The sequence below is a fragment of the Hyperolius riggenbachi genome, chromosome 9 (genome assembly GCF_040937935.1).
Source record: "Hyperolius riggenbachi isolate aHypRig1 chromosome 9, aHypRig1.pri, whole genome shotgun sequence".
Lineage (NCBI taxonomy): Eukaryota > Metazoa > Chordata > Amphibia > Anura > Hyperoliidae > Hyperolius > Hyperolius riggenbachi.
The window spans coordinates 36,409,937-36,431,164 of record NC_090654.1 but is presented as its reverse complement, the minus strand read 5'-3'; the positions used below and the strand labels follow the sequence as shown (position 1 = coordinate 36,431,164).

The window sequence follows — 21,228 nt, the reverse complement described above, 5'->3', positions numbered from 1 at the left end:
ACAGCACAGTATTAGTACAAAGTAATGCTTAGTCAGTCACTGGAGGGGAGCATGGAGATTAGGCAAGTCGAGTTCACTCAAATGCAGAGCATAGGTGCACAGTAATGGAGGTGCATGATCATATAGGACACAAAGGAGGAGGACCCTGCCCAAAGGCTTACAATCTAGAGAATCAATTCAGAATGATTAGCATCCCACTGACCATCACTTAGTGCCCAGATCTCTGGGTCATGTGATTGACTTTCTAAAGGGAATATTTCTGGAATAGCTTCATCAAACGTAAAAACTGTGAGTAAACGGCATGGACCCCTATCCACCTTTACTGACAATAATAAAAAAATCAGAGAGGGTGAACTAAGGGTTAATGTAATTTTGCAGAATAACTTCAGATGCTGAAAAATAGTATTTTGTAACTCATATAAAGCTGTGACGTAGATGGTGGCTAATGGCTGAGTTTTCAGTGGAGTCCTTCTATGAAAGTCCTGGTGAGCAGTCATTCACATGGACGTTTCCCCTCAGGCATGTGTTTGGTGGGATCCTCAGGCCTCTCCATAGTCTGCTTCCAGTGTTTCTTTAGTTTGATGTGTGCAGTTCCTGTGGACAGGGGTCTCTGTGGGGTCTCACTGCATCTATTTCCCATAGAATTCCCCAGTGACCACCCCCCTCTCCCCCTCCCCGCCTGAATTCCTCACACACCCCTTCCCCCCCTCATCATATCTCCTCAAAGGGCGAGAGGAAATTCTATGAACTTTCCGCACAGCTTTGTAAATAAAATATTTCTTTTCTCCAACACCCTTCATTGTGTGCGGAAACCTCCCATCCTGCCCGGCCTCGCTCTGCCTGGCCATCTCAGCACCTCCGATAGCCATCGCTCATACCTCCCGCGCCTGAGGAACTGCCTGTGCCAACTAGACGGGCAGAGACTGCACATTATATGCCAGTACCAGTATAGGTGCCCATGTCATACCACAGCAAGAAGAAACAGGAGTATGTACCAACACAGGAGAAGAATGCACCCATGTCACCCTGCAACATGAAAATATATAAGAAAAAAATATCCTGTGCCAGCAAGGACAAACACGACACCTTGGTACATGCCCTCCTACCCCAAGGAGATGGGCCGTAACTGCATCATATTGGCAAATATCACGCCCTCTGCCCTTCTCATCTGCAGCAAGATGTTAGAGAAAAATCACATGAACAAATCTAAGTTTTGTTTTTTTACCTTTTCTGTAAGCCAATACTTCTGATCCTCTACTGTCCCCAGCCCTCTACTCTACCTGCATTGTACTCTAATCCTTTCTGCTCTTCTTTTGGACTCCCAATTCCTCTGCCCCTTAAGGCTGTGTTCCCACTAGAGCGGACAACGGCCATTTTTTTGTCTGTTCTTTGCTCATCGCTACACGGACAGTGAACAGCTCGTCCCGCTGCAATCTGTGGGATTCGTTGCAATAAGCGGAATGCAGTTTAGTGCAGTCCGCAATAATCCCGGGCAGGCGGATGGGTAACCACATATAGCCTATAGGGTTAACACATCTGCCCCCGGGCTACAGCCGGACCAAAGGAGAGGACACTACACTGTCTGCTCCCGCTGGCTGCATGTGATAAGGCTACAAGTGGGAACAGAGCCTAACTGTGTCACAGTCTTCAATGTCCTGCAACTGTATCTCCCCCCGCCCCTCTAAAGTCTACTCAAAAATTACCTCAAATCAGATCTGTCCCTCTATTGCACCACCAACCTGCATATCACTTTACTTTACCCGATCCTCTCTGCCTCTCTATTGCAGCCAGATGCCCTCCAATTATCTATATGGAAGCACAATCCCCTTCTCTATTGTACCCCAATCCACTTTGTCCCTCTACTGAACCCCAATCACCTCCATATCTCTGCTGTACACTGAACCATTGTCCCTCTACTGTACCCCAATCTTCTCCATCGCTTTACTGTAACCCAATCTTCTATGTCCCTGTACTGCAACCCAATCCTCAACAATCCTCTATTATACCTGGATACCTCCTTTCCCTCTACTAACACAACTCCTCTGTCCTCCGTCCCTCGAATGCAACCAAACCCCTCCAAACCCCTACTGAATACCAATCCCCTCTATCCCTTTACTGTAAACCCAATCCCTTCATTCCTCTTCATTCCTCCACTCTAATTCCTCTACTGTACCCCTCCGTTCCCTCTACTATACACCGACTCCTCTGTCCTTCGCCCCTCAACTGTGCCCCAATCCCCCTACATCCCTCTACTGGAACCCAATTCCCTCTGTCCATCTCCTGGAGCCCAACCCCCTCCACCCCCCTCCTGGAACCCATTCTCCTCCGTCCCTGTATTGTACACCCGTTCCCATCTGACCTTATATTGCACTCCTAATCCACTGTATGCACCTCTATTATCTATCAAGGTACCATTTGTCCCTCTATTGTACTCCAATCCCCTGTCCCTATGTTGTACGCCCAGTGCCTCCTGTCCCAGTACCGTACGCCCAGTGCCTCCTGTCCCAGTACCGTACGCCCAGTGCCTCCTGTCCCAGTACCGTACGCCCAGTGCCTCCTGTCCCAGTACCGTACGCCCAGTGCCTCCTGTCCCAGTACCGTACGCCCAGTGCCTCCTGTCCCAGTACCATACGCCCAGTGCCTCCTGTCCCAGTACCATACGCCCAGTGCCTCCTGTCCCAGTACCACACGCCCAGTCCCTCCTGTCCCCGTACCGTACACGCCCAGTCCCTCCTGTCCCCGTACCGTACACGCCCAGTGCCCCCTGTCCCCGTTCCGTACGCCCACTGCCCCCTGTCCTGTACGGCCCGTCCTGTATGCCCCGTCCTGTACGCACAGTGCCCCCTGTCCTGTACGCACAGTGCCCCCTGTCCCTGTACTGTACATCCAGTGCCTCCTATACTGTACACCCAGTGCCTCCTATACTGTACACCCAGTGCCTCCTATACTGTACACCCAGTGCCTCCTATACTGTACACCCAGTGCCTCCTATACTGTACACCCAGTGCCCCCTATACTGTACACCCAGTGCCCCCTATACTGTACACCCAGTGCCCCCTGTCCCCGTTTCGTACGTCCAGTGCCACCTGTTCTGTACGCCCCCCGTCCTGTACACCCAAGCGACCCCTGTCCCTGTACAGGAGGCCCAGGGCCTCCTGTCCCTGTACTGTAGGCCCGGGGCCTCCTGTCCCTGTACTGTAGGCCCGGGGCCTCCTGTCCCTGTACTGTAGGCCCGGGGCCTCCTGTCCCTGTACTGTAGGCCCGGGGCCTCCTGTCCCTGTACTGTAGGCCCGGGGCCTCCTGTCCCTGTACTGTAGGCCCGGGGCCTCCTGTCCCTGTACTGTAGGCCCGGGGCCTCCTGTCCCTGTACTGTAGGCCCGGGGCCTCCTGTCCCTGTACTGTAGGCCCAGGGCCTCCTGTCCCTGTACTGTACTCCTAGAGCCTCCTGTCTCTATACGCCTAATGTCTCCTGTCCCTGAACAGTATTGCCCAATGCCTTCTGTCCCTGTACTGTACGCTCAATGCTTTCTGTCCCTGTACTGTACGCCTAATGCCTTCTGTCCCTGTACTGTACGCCTAATGCCTTCTGTCCCTGTACTGTACGCCTAATGCCTTCTGTCCCTGTACTGTACGCCCAATGCCTTTTGTGCCTGGCTGTGCTGTAACTTGATATAATCCTCAGATTCCTCCCCACCCTCTATTGTACCCCAGTCCCCTTTGTCCATATATTGTACTCCAGTTCCTCTCTTGCACTAGCTGTCAGATAGATAGATAGATAGATATATATATATATATAGAGAGAGAGATAGAGAGATATATATATATATATATATATATATATATATATATATATATATATATATATATATATATATATATATATATACATTCCTCTTTGTCAGACAGCTGCATGAATGTAAGGAATGAATATATATACAGGAAAATATAACATGACAATATTATACATGCAGAACATCCCTCCTAATGATTATTCATATATCCCACGCACTGAGTCAGATGCTGGTAAATATGATGTCAGTTTCACATCCTCCTGAGTAAATACACCAATAGCGGATTATGAAGCTGGTAACTGTCTCTGGGTGCTTTACGACTTGTTGTGTCTGCGTTGTCTGTGGCTGTTGCTAGGCTGTTGCGAAACCCGATCGCAGTTGAATGGATCTGTCCTCGCTGATTGAGGATAACAGCAGCTCCGGCTAACACAGCTGCAAACCGTTTACAACAAGTCTGCGTTCCATGCACTGATGTCCTCGCACTGGAGCAGGTTGCATGACATGAGGTCTGTTTCCAGAAACAACTCAGCTGGAGTCTCACTCCTCCAGCTCCACATTCCATACAAACCATCACATAACTGGGTAATAAGAGGCACCTTAGGACATCAGTACTTATACCTTGTCATGATTGCAAATAGCCCAATCCCACAGTGTATGCATCAGACAGATGCCAACTTCACTTCACACTGGAACTTAATCTCCTCCCATCTGCTAATGAACTAATATGGTGTAATAAATTCTGCAGTGGCCTTTTTGGCACAGCTGGTATTCACCTATACGCTACCATACGAGAGAGAGAGAGAGAGAGAGAGAGAGAGAGAGACTTAAGTCGGCTGAGGCAGTGGTTACTGGCTGCCTCAGTTGACTTTAGTCAGGTGGGTGTACATAGGCTTGTGACCCTGACCATCAACCCACAAGCAGGGACGGGCACATTACAAGTAGCTAGCGACTCGAATTCATGATTCTAATGAGGCGTAATTGCTTCAGGTGAGCAGCTGGGAGAGATTATTACCCAGCTGCCCGCCGCTTCTATGCGTATTACAGCCTTGCACGCGTCCAATGGGACGTGTTCCACTACTCAATATCGCGCACTTCCTCCTTCTGGCCGAAGTGCGCAGTACTGAGTCATGGAATGCATCCCATTGGATGCGTGCAAGGCTGTGATATGCTTAGAAGCGGTGGGCTGCTGGGTAATTAACCCCCTCTCACCCAGCCGCTCACCTGAAGCAATTACATCTCATTAGAATCACGAATTCGAGTAGCTAGCTACTCGTAATGACTCATGAGCTCATCTCTGTCCACAAGCGATCCACCCTGCGGGTCAACTCACCCCCAGCCACAGCCAAACCCATTGTTCATGCCGCTCCCACACCCACCGCATGACTGTCGTTCCTCCTCCCCCCTGCATAGCAACACAGAGACTCATCAAATACACAGCTAGAAGTGCTTGCAGTGCATTGTGGGTTGTCATGGATGTACCAGAGTTCCCGGCATAATGTGAACACATAAGGTTTGAGGGCACTTGAGAGGTATGGAGTTTCTAAACTTCTAATTAGTATTAGCTCCTGGTCATAGTCTATTGTCCAATGGCACAATAGACAAATATATGCACGCTGCATGTTACAACCAGGACTAAAGGATATTATGTCTAAAGAGAATCAGTTCTCCAATTCCAGTGTCAGACAATGAAAGGAGGAAAGGCGGCATCCAGAGCCGCTCTCTCAGTGGTGGGATTTGACAAGTGTCTGTATCAGAAAAAGGAGAGAGAAGAGAGCATCTCTATGGTGCAATACATTTATGCACCTACAAAATCCCAAAAATTTTGCAAGCGTATCTCATATGCTCAATGTTCCACTCCTCGGACGTCGACCGTGGCCAGCAGAGGGGAAATCAACAAGGGTGACAATGATCTTATACATGCATTTCTTTTGCAATTTGCAAACTGAATTAAAGGTATTGCACCACAGAGGCGCTCTCTTTTCTCTCCTTTTATTGTCCAATACGCCAGTTACAATTTCTAGTGATCGATTTCCTGTAAGGAATTATCATGACTTACCGGTTGCGTTGCAGCTCCATTCGGATCCATGTTCCATTTATGGCCAAAGACAGCAGCAGTCGGTCAAAGGGGGTCTGAAAGAAAAAGAGGAGAGAGGTCGGACACTGCAGGGATATCGCCAGAGCAGCGATTAGCATGATTCTGGGGGGGATCTCAAGCCTAGATGTAAAGGTGAGACAACCCCCCCCCCCCCCCTTCATTTAAGCGTGATCACCATTGGAAAACTCACTAGTTAGAAATTAACTTCCCCAACTTCATTTAGCGAAAAATATCTCCCCAACTTCAGATCTATTCCTCTTCCCATATGCTGCAGCTCTTTATTCATTCTTACCCCATGTCTAGACTGTAAGCTGTTGGGAGCAGAGCCTTTCCCACATTGGTATGCGTCAGTGAAGCTCAAGGTCTGTCACATCTGTATATATGAGCCACACGGCACCCATTGTCATCCAAGGCTGTGGAGTCGGTACAAAAATCATCCGTCTCCGACTCAGGCTCCTCAGCCCCCTGATGCCCCCCCCCCCCTCCAACTACCATATAGTTCCTTGGTGTCTAGTGATCATCCTTTTCCTATACAGTTCCCTGGTGTCTAGAGGCCCCTCTCCCCTATACAGTTCCTTGGTGTCTAGTGGCCTCCTCCCTCCCCTATACTGTTCCCTGGTGTTTATGGCTTTTCCCCTACCTCCCCCATATGGCTTCCCTGGTGTTCTAGGGCTTCACCTCCAATATAGCTTCCCTAGTGGTCTAGATTGGCCCAAACATAATGCAAAGTGGGGAAACCCCTTGAGGGCCAAATTTAATGGCTCTGAGGGCCAAATTTGGCCCGCGGGCAAGAGTTTGCCATGTATGTTCTAAAGTCAATTTTGTGGGGAAGCCCAAAAATATACTAGTAAATTAAATGAAGTATGGGACAAAAGAGAAGCGCCCAGGGGAAGCCCACACTGGGCGTGTAACTCTAACACTGCAAGGCGTGAATGCTATCCACCACACCACTGTGATAAGAAATGTAATGGAAGATGTCGGCACTACATAAGCACAAAATAACACTCTATACAATACTAAATATTATGCCAAGTTAAAGAAACATCATCAATATCATCTATACAATGTCAAATGTTAAATGGTGAAAGAACCTGCAATTAAACTTTCTTCTCTGCAGAAAATGTTTTAGTAACACAGTACATTTTGTTAATGTGCTTGTTCTCCGTTATGTCCTGTTGGGCTACTCTACTCTATTGTAGTTCTGCGTTCTTTCTTCCAGTGTGTGGGATGTTCTCGCTGTGTTGCGGTTATGCACAAGTACAGCCTTTCTTAAAAGACTGCTGAGCGTTCCCTGTGTGATCATCATAGAGACCACTTCTACTTACAGACTCAGGACATTACAGAGGTTTGGTCAATTGTGTTTTTATTTTAAGGGCTGTATAAAGGAGAAGATGAGCTCCTCTGTATACGGAGGAAGGAAGATTTCAGCATAAGTAGCCTGTGGAATGGGACAGGAGGTCACAGAGCAATTACGTTTGAGAATTACCTACGGTGTGTGGCAGTAATTACTGTGATTAGAGATTTATTTAGCACCAGCGTATTCCGTGGCGTTTCACAATTACAGTGGCACAGACTATGGCCTCAATTCACTAAGCTTTACCAAACACTTTATCAAACGTTTGATAATTTACCTCATGGATAAAATCTAATTTTGTATTCACTAAGGTGTTATATATTTATTTATCAAATGTTTTATTGATAAAACCTTCCATAAATATATAACACCTTAGTGAATTCAAAATTAGATTTTACCCATGAGGTAAATTATCAAACGCTTGATAAAGTGTTTGATAAAGCCATGAAACAAACATACAGGTAATACACAGTCACACTGTACAGGCAGAGGGAGATGCATAGCATAAAGACGAGACAATATACAGCAATAAAGTGACATAACCGGAGGTTGTCTTACATAGCAAAATCTTCCACACAGGGACGTTACAGGCGCATGTTAGTGCAGCCTGTAACGCTCCCCAACTCACAGCAATACAAAGAACGTGCAGCATACTATAGCGTTCCAGCGGCTCAAGTCGCATTAGACTGTTTGCACATGCTCAGTGGGGGGCGGAGAGGAGGCGGGGAGAGGCACACACACACGATAAATTTGTCCCCAACTATAAAAATAAATTACTGGAAAATAGCTTGGGCCTATAAATCAAGAACATTGCAATCTATCTTACACCAGTCAAAAATTGTATAGAAAGTATAGAAAACAGCAAGCAGCAGCTACATCACTTGCCAGCAGTAAAAATGTCACCATGTGATAAATGTCAGAATATAAATCAGGGATTTAAAATATTTTACAATGGGCAAATCCTGACTAAATCATTTATACATAATTATTGTAAAAATGAAGCGCTTTTATTTATTACATTATTTTCACTGGAGTTCCACCACCCTGGCGTTCTATTAAGATCGCCAGGGTGGCTGCGGGAGGGTTTTTTTTTAAATAAAAAAAAAACTATTTCATGCAGCCAACTGAAAGTTGGCTGCATGAAAGCCCACTAGAGGGCGCTCCGGAGGCGTTCTTCTGATCGCCTCCGGCGGACAAAAGTGACACGGAAGGCCGCAATGAGCGGCCTTCCATGTTTTGTTTACTTCGTCGCCATGGCGATGAGCGGAGTGACGTCATGGACGTCAGCCGACGTCCTGACGTCAGCCGCCTCCGATCCAGCCCTTAGCGCTGGCCGGAACTATTTGTTCCGGCTGCGCAGGGCTCAGGCGGCTGGGGGGACCCTTTTTCGCCGCTGCTCGCGGCGGCGATCAGGCAGCACACGCGGCTGGCAAAGTGCCAGCTGCGTGTGCTGCTTTTTATTTGATGAAAATCGGCCCAGCAGGGTCTGAGCGGCAGCCTCCGGCGGTGATGGACGAGCTGAGCTCGTCCATACCGCCCGGCTGGTTAAGTCTGTGTGATCCTACTCTAGTAGTATCCACAGTCATATTAAAGGACACCTGAAGTGAGAAGACTATGGAGGTTGTTATATTTAATTCCTTTTAAACAATACCAGTTACCTGGCAGTCCTGCTGCTCTGTTTGGCAGCAGTGGTGTCTGAATCACACCAGAAACAAGCATGCAGCTAATCTTGTCAGATCTGACAATGTCAGAAACACGTGATCTGCTGCATGCTTGTTCAGGGGCTATGGCTAAAAGTATTAGAGGCAGAGGATCAGTAGGGCAGCCGGGCAACTGGTATTGCTTAAAAGAAAATAAATATGGCAGCCTCCAGATCCCGCTTACTTCAGTTGTCCTTTAATCCAAAGGCAGCACAGGAAACTGACTTTCTGCTATCTTTTTATTTTTGCATGTCTGCGTTTTGCAATTTTTGTGTGCGTTTTAATGCGATTTCTTTTAGATTGTGACTATACTGTGCAATGAAGTTACTTTACATGAGTATGTATCTAATAAACTTTAATACTGAGTGTGATTTTTAGTTTAAATTCTTTTTTGCTTTCACACTGAGTTGCATTAAAGGACAACTGAAGCGAGAGGGATTTGAAGGCTGCCATATTTATTTCCTTTTAAACTATACCAGTTGCCCGGCTGCTCTACTGATCGTCTGCCTCTATTACTATTAGCCATAGCCCCTGAACAAGCATGCAGAATATCAGGTGTTTCTAACATTATTGTCAGATCTGACAAGATTAGCTACATGCTGGTTTCTGGTCCGATTCAGACACCACTGCTGCCAAACAGAGCAGCAGGACTGCCAGGCAGCTGGTATTGTTTAAAAGGAAATAAATATGGCAGCCTCCATAGTCTTCTCACTTCAGTTGTCCTTTAAACACAATTTACATATCAAACACAGATAAAAAAGCAACACTATTGCACAGGTTACCCCTGGAAATGGGCAATCAGCACGTGGTGTCACTCCCGCTCTTCAGTGCGTATCTACCGGCCCATGCTACAGTATTTATAGTGTGCTCTGGTGGTAAGAAGAACTTTCTGTGCAATGGATTTAATAATCCCCTCAGCGTTGCCAGTCATAAAAAAGCCACAGAGACACACCTCAGTCTTTATAAAACCTTGTGGGCGGAAGGCCTCACTGGTAGCGCACCACTCCTGGGAACAGCCAGAAACATTGAGAAAAACTGTAAACATCAACAGCCTGTATATCTGGGTTTTCCTGCAGATCACTTTTTATATAAAAATGTTATGTTTTTAACTTGCCTGTCAAATTAAGGAATCCCCCCACCCTCCCCCAATTCCACAAAGTTTAATGTACATAGCCCACATCTGGCCGACATCGATTAGATGAGGGTGGTGATGTGGGGCAGACTTGGAGGAGACCATGGCCCCTATTCAATTTACTCTCTCCTAGGAGATCATTTTTCATTTACGGTTAATAACTTTACAGCACACTGCAAACAAACAAGTAATCAAAAGTATTTTCCCAACTTATTTCAAGTATTATCTTGCTTGCTGGTGTCTTAAAAGCATTTCATTGATTAGGTGTATAATTGTCACCTAGAAGAAAACTTTGGAGAAAAAGTGAATTGATTAAGTGCCCTTTTATGTTTCTTACTTCATTTTCCCTTTTTAGCTTTTTCTTCTGTTCTTACTACTTTCTCCCTTTCCTTTTGCTCTCACATACTTTTGTTTATACGACAAATACCTTATTATTATTATTATTATTATTTAGTATTTATATAGCGCTGACAACTTACACAGTGCTGTACAGACTGTATTGTCTTGTCCCCAACAGTCCCTCAGAAGGGCTCACAATGTAATCCCTACTATAATCACATGTCTATGTGTGTATCGTGTAGTTCATATATCATAGTCTAGGGCCATTTTTTTTTTTTTTTTAGGGGGAAGCCAATTAACTTATCTGTATGTTTTTGGGATGTGGGAGGAAACTGGAGCGCCCGGATATTTATCACCATGTGATAAATATCAGAATGTAAATCAGGGAGAGGAAATTTTACACAATGGGCAAACACTGACTAAATCATTAATACATAATTATTGTAAAAATTAAGCACTTTTCTCATTACATTATTTACACTGGAGTTCCTCTTTAATGTGCCCCCCCAACCCCCCCCCCCCCCCCCCCCCATTCAGTTTAATCTCACCTGCTCCAGCTGCCGCGTCTGTCCAGCTGTTCCCGATCTCATTAGCTGCTTCTCCCAAGCGCCGCCAGGCATGTGTGTGTAACTCATGCACCATGTGCTATACGTGGCCACCGCATGGTGTCTGCATGTGACAGCAGTGCTCATGGGGAAGCAGCGGACAAGACCCAGAGGAACGTCCCGTCCCAGTCACCACACCTGGAGCAGGCGAGATTTGAATGCACGGGCACCAGAGGGGCACATTAACATTTGGGTGGACAGAGACCATATGGGGGCGGCGTGAGGCAGATTCCTGAGACATTTCATGCTGAAATCTCTCCGGAATTGGCCTGCGGTGTATGGGCAGCCCACAGATCTATCTCTGATTAAATTCAATCAGAGAGGGCAGTGTTCTCCCCAGAAATCTTTTCCAGCCGGGTGGCATGAAAAAGTAGCCGGGTGGGACGAGATGAGAGAATGCAGGGCCGGTGCTTCTGTGTGCAATTCTGCTTACAGCAGAGGAGGAGGTGAGCTGATGACAGCCGGGTACTCACCAAAACTAGCCGGGTGAAGCACTTGGCTAAAAGTGCCTGGGGAGAACACTGGAGGGATCTATACACAATACAATTTTCTGTCAAATTTACCTGTCAGATTAATTTCTAACACGTCTGATGTGAATTTCAATTGATTTTTCTATTTTATGATTCTTTTAAATTGTTTTTTTTCTTCAATCGTTTTTTGATCGATTTTCATAGAACGGAATGAAAATGGATAGAAAAAAAAAAATCGATTGAAAACGACGATTGAGAAATCGAACAAAATTTTGATCGGACATGTTGCAAATAATTCATCTGGCAGGTAAATCTGCCGGAAAATTATATGGTGTGTACCTAGCATAATGGTCAATCTACCCACACCTCACTAGATGTATGGGCTTCTTAAAGAGAAACTGTAACCAAGAATTGAACTTCATCCCAATCAGTAGCTGATACCCCCTTTCCCAGGAGAAATCTATTCCTTTTCTCAAACGGATCATCAGGGGGGCTGATATTGTGGTGAAACCCCTCCCACAGTGTGATGTCAAGCAGGGCTGTGGAGTCAGAGTTGGAGTCGGGGCAGTTTTGGGCACCCGGAGTTGGAGTCGTTGATTTCATAAACTGAGGAGTCGGAGTCGGATGACACATTTGCCATGTGGAATTCCTGAATAAAAGAATACCAGCATTTTCTACCATTGTTGGCTTGCGGATCCTTTTGTGCATATTCCTGGATTGGCTTGGCTTCCCAGATCCTGCACCCACTGGCCGAATTGATAGGGGGTTTTGAGCGTTCTGATCTCTCACGATTCATCCTGTTAAGTATTAGACTAAGGAGTCGAGGAGTCAGAGTAGGGGCCATTTTGGGTACCCGGAGTCGGAGTTGGAGTCGTGGTTTCATAAAGTGAGGAGTCGGAGTTGGAGTCGGAAGATTTTTGTACCGACTCCACAGCCCTAAAGTCAAGACCATGGTCCTGACAGTTTACGGTCTGTGAACATCACTGCATTATGGGATATGGCTGTTTACACCTGTTTTCAACTGCCAAAAAAAAAAAAACGAACAGCATCTCCTTCCACTGACATCACCTGTCAGCAGTAAAAATGTCACCATCTGATAAATGTCAGAATGTAAATCAGGGAGAGGGGAGATTTTACAATGGGCAAACACTGACTAAATCATTTATACATAATTATTATAAAAATGAAGCACTTTTATTGAGTTCCTCTTTAACAGATCTGTTGCACAAATCAAACAACAGTAGAGTTATATTGTGTGATTGTCACAGGCTATAAGCATTTCCACCACTGCCCAGTCTGGCAAGTGCTGCGGACTGTGAGGAGAATCCTGCAGCTCACACAACGCTGGACAGCAGGTAATGTTCTTCTTTGTAGCAGGAAAGAGGAAAGGGAAGCAGCTTGGGAAACATAAAAATCCCCCCACCCCCAACAAGAGGATCTTTAATCAAAGAAAGAAATGTTTTCAGACCCCTCCTTATCACTTCCACAGAGGTCTGAAGAGGAAGTCGAGGATTCCACTCACAGCCAAACATGGCCTCTGAGTTCCGGACCTCACTAATTACCAGCGCAGGAACTTTTATTGCGCGTGTCACCAGCTATCACTGATTGTCACTTCCACTTACTACCGCCCATTCTCACATCTGTCTCCTCTGCCAACTACAACCAATTATCATCTACACGTACTTTGTAGTGTCTTGATAGTGTACTGGTTAAAGTGACACGGGGGCAAAAAACCCCAAAAACTCATGATTTAATGAATTGGTCGTCTAATACGGATAATTATAGTATATATCTATAATAATATATATAAATGTATAATAATGGAACATTATTAGTAAAGAAAATAGTGTCATATTTTTATTTTCAGGTATATAGCTTTTTTTTATAACATTGCATCATTCTCTAATAATTGCAGTTTCCACAATATACTCAGCATTTTAAATGATTTCACAGAGCAGGCTAGTGACCCTTTGAACTAATCTCTGCAGAGAAACCATAAAGAAGAAACAATGAGAGACAGTTGAGATAAGTGCTTCAAAAGACAGTGCTGTCCACTAAAGTCGCAGAGCTCAAAGAAGCTCTTTTGCATAGATAACAACTGAAGTTTCTTTACTCTTCCTGTACTGGAAACAATATTAGACACATATCTGAGCTACTAATGTTTTATTTCTTAGCAGACACATACAAATCATTAGATCATAAGTTTATTTTCACTTCAGATTCCCTTTAAAGCAAACCTGAAGCGAAAATAAACAAAGAAAATCAGAAAATCTGTAATTTAAAAAAAAACCTCTGGGGGATACTTACCTCGGGAGGGGGAAGACTCTGAATCCTTATGAGGCTTCCGCTGTCCCCCTCCATCCCGGTGCTTGAAGCCTCTGAACAACAGGGAGGTAAATATTTATGTACCGCAATCCAGCGCAGGCGCAGTAGCGGCTATCCGGGCTCAGGCAGAAATAGCTGAGCCCAATCGGTTCCGCTCTGCTGCACAGACCACTAGCGTATGCGGACCTGATCGGGCTCGGCTATTTCTGCCTGAGCCCAAACGGATAGCCGCTACTGGAGCTGGGGAAGGTAAATACTGCAGGTGCTACTGCGCCACAGCCAAAAGGCTCGTCGGCTGTGGTTTAGGAGGAGCCAGCGCTGGAATGGAGGGAGAGAGGGCTACCAGGCAACTGGCATTGTATACAGGGAAATAAATATGGCAGCCTCTATATCCTTCTCACCTCGGGTTCCCTTTAAGGGCTCTCCCTCTGACACAGGAGACCAGGGCTCAAATCTCAACTCTCCCTGTTCAGTAAGCCAACACCTATTCAGTGAGGAGACCTTGGGCAAGACTCCCTAACACGGTTTCTGTCTACTAGTGGCTGCAGCTCTGGCACTTTGAGCCCACAAGGAGAAAAGCGTGATATAAATGTTCTGTGTCTTGTCTCTACCACAGACTGTCACATCCAACAACTACTGCCCATTCTCACATCCACCAACTCCAACCCATTATCATCTACATGTACTCTACCACCGACTGTCACATCCACAGCAAACATGTCATTAAGCCACTGGGAAATTCCGATTTCAGCTATTGCTGAGCCCAAATTACGCTGTTTTTATCGTAATTTGGGCCTGCCTTTTGACGGTGCCAAAGTTACTGACTGTGTCGCTATAGCCATAATTCACAATACGACCTATGATGGCATCAGCTGCGCCCAAATCTCCAGGGCCATTTTTACCTCAGCATTCACCACCTCTCCCACCAATTACCGTCCATTGTCACTTCTGTCTCCTATACCACCAACTATAACCTATTATCCTTTACAAGTACCCTACCACCAACTGCCACATCCACCACCTCTCCCACCAACTGCCACATCCACCATCTCTCCCACCAACTGCCACATCCACCACCTCTCCCACCAACTGCCACATCCACCACCTCTCCCACCAACTGCCACATCCACCACCTCTCCCACCAACTGCCACATCCACCACCTCTCCCACCAACTGACACCCATTCTCACATCTGTCTCCTTCACCTCCAACATACTATCGTTACACGTACTCAACCACTGACTGCCACGTCCACCACCTCTCCCACCATATATCACCCATTCTCATCTCAGTCTCCTCTGCCACCAAAGAGTGCCAGACATTTTGTCACAATGCAACCAAAGTCAGGCTTCACAGCTCTGGGTGGGTGAAGGGAAAAGTAACTGCATTGTTCCCCTATACTGTAAATGGGCAATGAGATGAACAGTTCAAGGAATATGACTGGTGACTGTGGAGTTCCCCTATATACAGACATGAAGGGATCAGGGTGGGTGATGCTGACAGCGGAGTTCCCCTATATACAGACATGGAGGGGCTCAGGGTGGGTGATGGTGACAGCGGGGGTCCCCTATATACAGACATGAAGGGCTCAGGGTGGGTGATGGTGACAGCGGAGTTCCCCTATATACAGACATGAAGAGCTCAGGGTGGGTGATGGTGACAGCGGAGTTCCCCTATATACAGACATGAAGAGCTCAGGGTGGGTGATAGTGACAGCGGAGTTCCCCTATATACAGACATGAAGAGCTCAGGGTGGGTGATGGTGACAGCGGAGTTCCCCTATATACAGACATGAAGGGCTCAGGGTGGGTGATGGTGACAGCGGAGTTCCCCTATATACAGACATGTCACTGTCACATCCGGTGTGATGGTGACAGCGGAGTTTCCCTATATACAGACATTAAGAGCTCAGGGTGGGTGGTGGTGACAGTGGCGGTCCCCTATATACAGCCATGAAGGGCTCAGGGTGGGTGATGGTGACAGCGGAGTTCCCCTATATACAGACATGGAGGGCTCAGAATGGTTGACTGGTGACAGCGGAGTTCCCCTATACACAGACAAGAAGGGCTCAGGGTGGGTGACTGGTGACAGCGGAGTTCCCCTATATACAGACATGAAGGGCTCAGGGTGGGTGACTGGTGACAGCGGAGTTCCCCTATATACAGACATGAAGGGCTCAGGGTGGGTGACTGGTGACAGCAGAGTTCCCCTATATACAGACATGAAGGGGTCAGGGTGGGTGACTGGTGACAGCAGAGTTCCCCTATATACAGACATGAAGGGTTCAGGGTGGGTGATGGTGACAGCGGGGGTCCCCTATATACAGACATGAAGGGCTCAGGGTGGGTGATGCTGACAGCGGAGTTCCCCTATATACAGATATGTCACTGTCACATCCGCTGTGATGGTGACAGGGGAGTTTCCCTATATACAGACATAAGAGCTCAGGGTGGGTGATGGTGACAGCGGAGTTCCCCTATATACAGACATGAAGGGCTCAGGGTGAGTGATGGTGACAGCGGGGTCCCCTATATACAGACATGAAGGGCTCCGGGTGGGTGACTGGTGACAGCGGGGGTCCCCTATATACAGACATGGAGGGCTCAGGGTGCGTGACTGGTGACAGCGGAGTTCCCCTATATACAGACATGGAGGGCTCAGGGTGGGTGATGGTGACAGCGGAGTTCCCCTATATACAGACATGAAGAGCTCAGGGTGGGTGATGGTGACAGCGGAGTTCCCCTATATACAGACATGAAGGGCTCAGGGTGGGTGATGGTGACAGCGGCGTTCCCCTATATACAGACATGTCACTGTCACATCCGGTGTGATGGTGACAGCGGAGTTTCCCTATATACAGACATGAAGAGCTCAGGGTGGGTGGTGGTGACAGTGGCGGTCCCCTATATACAGACATGAAGGGCTCAGGGTGGGTGATGGTGACAGCGGAGTTCCCCTATATACAGACATGGAGGACTCAGAATGGGTGACTGGTGACAGCGGAGTTCCCCTATATACAGACATGAAGGGCTCAGGGTGGGTGACTGGTGACAGCGGAGTTCCCCTATATACAGACATGAAGGGCTCAGGGTGGGTGACTGGTGACAGCGGAGTTCCCCTATATACAGACATGAAGGGCTCAGGGTGGGTGACTGGTGACAGCAGAGTTCCCCTATATACAGACATGAAGGGGTCAGGGTGGGTGACTGGTGACAGCAGAGTTCCCCTATATACAGACATGAAGGGGTCAGGGCGGGTGACTGGTGACAGCAGAGTTCGCCTATATACAGACATGAAGGGGTCAGGGCGGGTGACTGGTGACAGCAGAGTTCCCCTATATACAGACATGAAGGGTTCAGGGTGGGTGATGGTGACAGCGGGGGTCCCCTATATACAGACATGAAGGGCTCAGGGTGGGTGATGGTGACAGCGGAGTTCCCCTATATACAGACATGAAGGGCTCAGGGTGAGTGATGGTGACAGCGGGGGTCCCCTATATACAGACATGAAGGGCTCAGGGTGGGTGATGGTGACAGCGGAGTTCCCCTATATACAGACATGGAGGGCTCAGGGTGCGTGACTGGTGACAGCGGAGTTCCCCTATATACAGACATGGAGGGCTCAGGGTGGGTGACTGGTGACAGCGGAGTTCCCCTATATACAGACATGAAGGGCTCAGGGTGCGTGACTGGTGACAGCGGAGTTCCCCTATATACAGACATGGAGGGCTCAGGGTGGGTGACTGGTGACAGCGGAGTTACCCTATATACAGACATGAAGGGCTCAGGGTGGGTGATGGTGACAGCGGAGTTCCCCTATATACAGACAAGGAGGGCTCAGGGTGGGTGATGGTGACAGCAGAGTTCCCCTATATACAGACATGAAGGGCTCAGGGTGGGTGATGGTGACAGCGGGGGTCCCCTATATACAGACATGAAGGGCTCAGGGTGGGTGATGGTGACAGCAGAGTTCCCCTATATACAGACATGAAGGGCTCAGGGTGGGTGATGGTGATAGTGGGGGTCCCCTATATACAGACATGAGGGGCTCAGGGTGGGTGATGGTGACAGCGGAGTTCCCCCATATACAGACATGAAGGGCTCAGGGTGGGTGACTGGTGACAGCAGAGTTCCCCTATATAGAGACATGAGGGGCTCAGGGTGGGTGATGGTGACAGCGGAGTTCCCCTATATACAGACATGAAGGGCTCAGGGTGGGTGATGGTGACAGCGGAGTTCCCCTATATACAGACATGGAGGGCTCAGGGTGGGTGACTGGTGACAGCAGAGTTCCCCTATATACAGACATGAAGGGCTCAGGGTGGGTGATGGTGACAGCGCGGGGCCCCTATATACAGACATGAAGGGCTCAGGGTGGGTGATGGTGACAGCAGAGTTCCCCTATATACAGACATGAAGGGCTCAGGGTGGGTGATGGTGACAGTGGGGGTCCCCTATATACAGACATGAGGGGCTCAGGGTGGGTGATGGTGACAGCGAAGTTCCCCTATATACAGACATGGAGGGCTCAGGGTGGGTGATGGTGACAGTGGGGGTCCCCTATATACAGACATGAGGGGCTCAGGGTGGGTGATGGTGACAGCAGAGTTCCCCTATATACAGACATGGAGGGCTCAGGGTGGGTGACTGGTGACAGTGGGGGTCCCCTATATACAGACATGAAGGGCTCAGGGTGGGTGATGGTGACAGCGCGGGGCCCCTATATACAGACATGAAGGGCTCAGGGTGGGTGATGGTGACAGCAGAGTTCCCCTATATACAGACATGAAGGGCTCAGGGTGGGTGATGGTGACAGTGGGGGTCCCCTATATACAGACATGAGGGGCTCAGGGTGGGTGATGGTGACAGCGAAGTTCCCCCATATACAGACATGAAGGGCTCAGGGTGGGTGATGGTGACAGCGGAGTTCCCCTATATACAGACATGAAGGGCTCAGGGTGGGTGATGGTGACAGCGGAGTTCCCCTATATACATAGGAGGGTGGATGATGTGTAACATTCAGCTCAGCACTGAGTCGCCCATCACACGCCAGGAATTAGGAAGTGAGAGCTGGGTGTAGTGTGGCGTCCCTCCCCCCATGCTCATTGTTTCAGGGTGAAGGAGGAAGGAACCCCTCCCCGGTGAAGTCAGGCCAATGATGACATGATTGGGGTCCGCAGGAAACTGCTCACTCCTTCTACGGAGGCTCAGCGAGAATGCCAGGCAGAGGAAGGGTGATGTCACTGCTGGCAGCAGCAGGGTGAGGAGAGGGTTAATCCACACCTGTCTGTCTGCACCTGTCCAGTGGAGGTGTAATCCCACAGCACGTCGCTTGCTAATTATCCACCAATCACACGCCTTGTTACGGATCAGACCGTGAAACTAACCCCTGCTCCACATGAGCCATTGCTGTAAAATCCCCCAGAAGTCCGGGCTCCATTAACTCTTACATAACCTGTACATAATAGTCATACATAATCATACTCACACATCAGGCGTCCCCACAGACGTCACATACTTTCTAACTTAGAAATGCGATTTTAACTCTGGATAGTCCTGACATGAAGTGCCTGGCAGGAACAAATATTCCCTAATTGTAGCACGGGGAAAGATTACACCTTGTGCGACGGACTTTACTGAAAACAACCAGTTTTCATGCTAATTAAAGGGAACCTGAAAAAGTACCTCAGGTAAAAATGACTGGGCTGTTAGGGTTAAAGGGCAATTAACTGAGAGGGATATGGAGGATGCAATATTAATTTCATTTTAAACAATACCAGTTGCCTGGCTGATCTGCTGTAGTATCTGAATAACTAATAACTAGTAATAATTTGGCTGCTGTAGTATCTGAATAACACCAGAAACAATTATGCAGCTAATCTTGTCAGATCTGACAATAATGTCAGAAACACCTGATCTACTGCATGCTTGTTCAGGGGCTATGGCCATGCATATTAGAGGCAGAGGATCAGCAGGACAGCTATGCAACTGGTATCGCTGCTTATATAAACATGGCAGCCTCCATAGCCCTCTCATTACAGTTGTCCTTTAAATACTTACCTGTTCCGGCATCATCCCTCCAGGCAGGTTCTTCTCACATCAGGCTCTCTTCAGAGCCACAAAGCCTCATAATGGTATCGTAGACTTTTAAAGAGCATCCACAAGCACAGTAATATACAGTAATAACTCCCAAAAGTTTCAACCCATTTCCAGATTACCCTAATCTAAAATAAAGAAAATTCATGGAGTTGGGTTATAAAGACAAAATGATTTGGGGTGTATTTAGTGAACGGTCAGGTTAGATGGGGGTTGTATGCAGCCGGAGGACTACAGAGGTCACGGCCGGATTCGAGGGAAGGCCACGAAGGCCATGGCCTAAGGCACTAGGAAGCAAAGGGAGGGCAGCTGCTGGTGCACCAAGGCAGTTAAACTGCCAAGGATTTAAACCGCAGCAGTCACACCCAGTCCGAGGCCTCCCCACAGGGGCAAGCGGTGGAGCACTGGTCCTATGCTCCCCCCATCCTGTGCTCCTCCAAGGACAGCACAGGACCTGGGAAGTACACAGGATCGGGGAGCACAAGATGAGAGCATGGGACTAGGGAAACAAACGGGACAGGGGGAGCACAGGACCAGTGATACACGGGGGGGATGGAGGGGGGGAAACAATTGAGGGGTAAAAGTTGGTAACAGTGAGCCTTGGGAAGTAATATGTCCAAATCCAGCCCTGACAGAGGCTGCCATGTTAATTTCCTTTTAAACCATGCCGGTTGCCTGGCTTTCATGCTGAGCTTTTGTCTTTAGTGGTTTTTGAATCACACACCTGCAAACACACAAATAGTGGAGTCAACATCAGTTTGCCTACAGATCAAATAGGTCCACAGAGGATGCGGTGCCTACTGTCCTCCATGTTGTACTGTCCCATTTAGAGCAGCGAGGGAGTTATGCACGATTGCTTTTTATTGATTTTAGTTCTGCTTTTAATACTATTATACCCTATAGACTGGTGACCAAATTGTCAGACATAGGGCTTCCATACTCAACTTGCCTCTGGATTAAGAACTTTTTGAGCGATCGTCCTCAGAGGGTTAGAGTGGGTACAAATTTTTCCTCATCTATCAGTCTCAGCACTGGCTCTCCTCAGGGCTGTGTGCTGAGCCCCCTGCTCTATACCCTCTACACTCATGATTGTGTTCCTGCCCACCATAGTAACACCATCGTTAAGTTTGCTGATGACACTACAGTGGTGGGGCTCATATCAGGGGGGGATGAGTCTGCCTATAGGGATGAGGTAGAAAGGCTGGAAATGTGGTGTAGAGACAATAATCTGCTCCTAAATGTAGCTAAAACCAAGGAGCTTATAGTGGATTTTAGGAAGAAGGCAGATGACATTCAGCCACTTATTATAAATGGAAATATTG

At 47.8% G+C, this 21,228-nt stretch overlaps 1 protein-coding gene across 4 annotated transcripts in view; it reads right to left on the bottom strand.

The window, feature by feature from the left end:
• Window positions 1–21,228, bottom strand: part of ADAM15 (ADAM metallopeptidase domain 15) — a 97,252-nt gene that overhangs the window by 58,903 nt on the left and 17,121 nt on the right. For all 4 annotated transcript variants that reach the window (XR_011023892.1, XM_068252518.1, XM_068252519.1 and 1 more), the window contains exon 3: window positions 5,848–5,921. Coding sequence is in view for 3 of the 4 variants with exons in the window: in XM_068252518.1 (XP_068108619.1) it covers window positions 5,848–5,921 (74 nt within the window). In the remaining variant the exon portion in view is untranslated. The remainder of the gene's footprint in view (window positions 1–5,847; window positions 5,922–21,228) is intronic.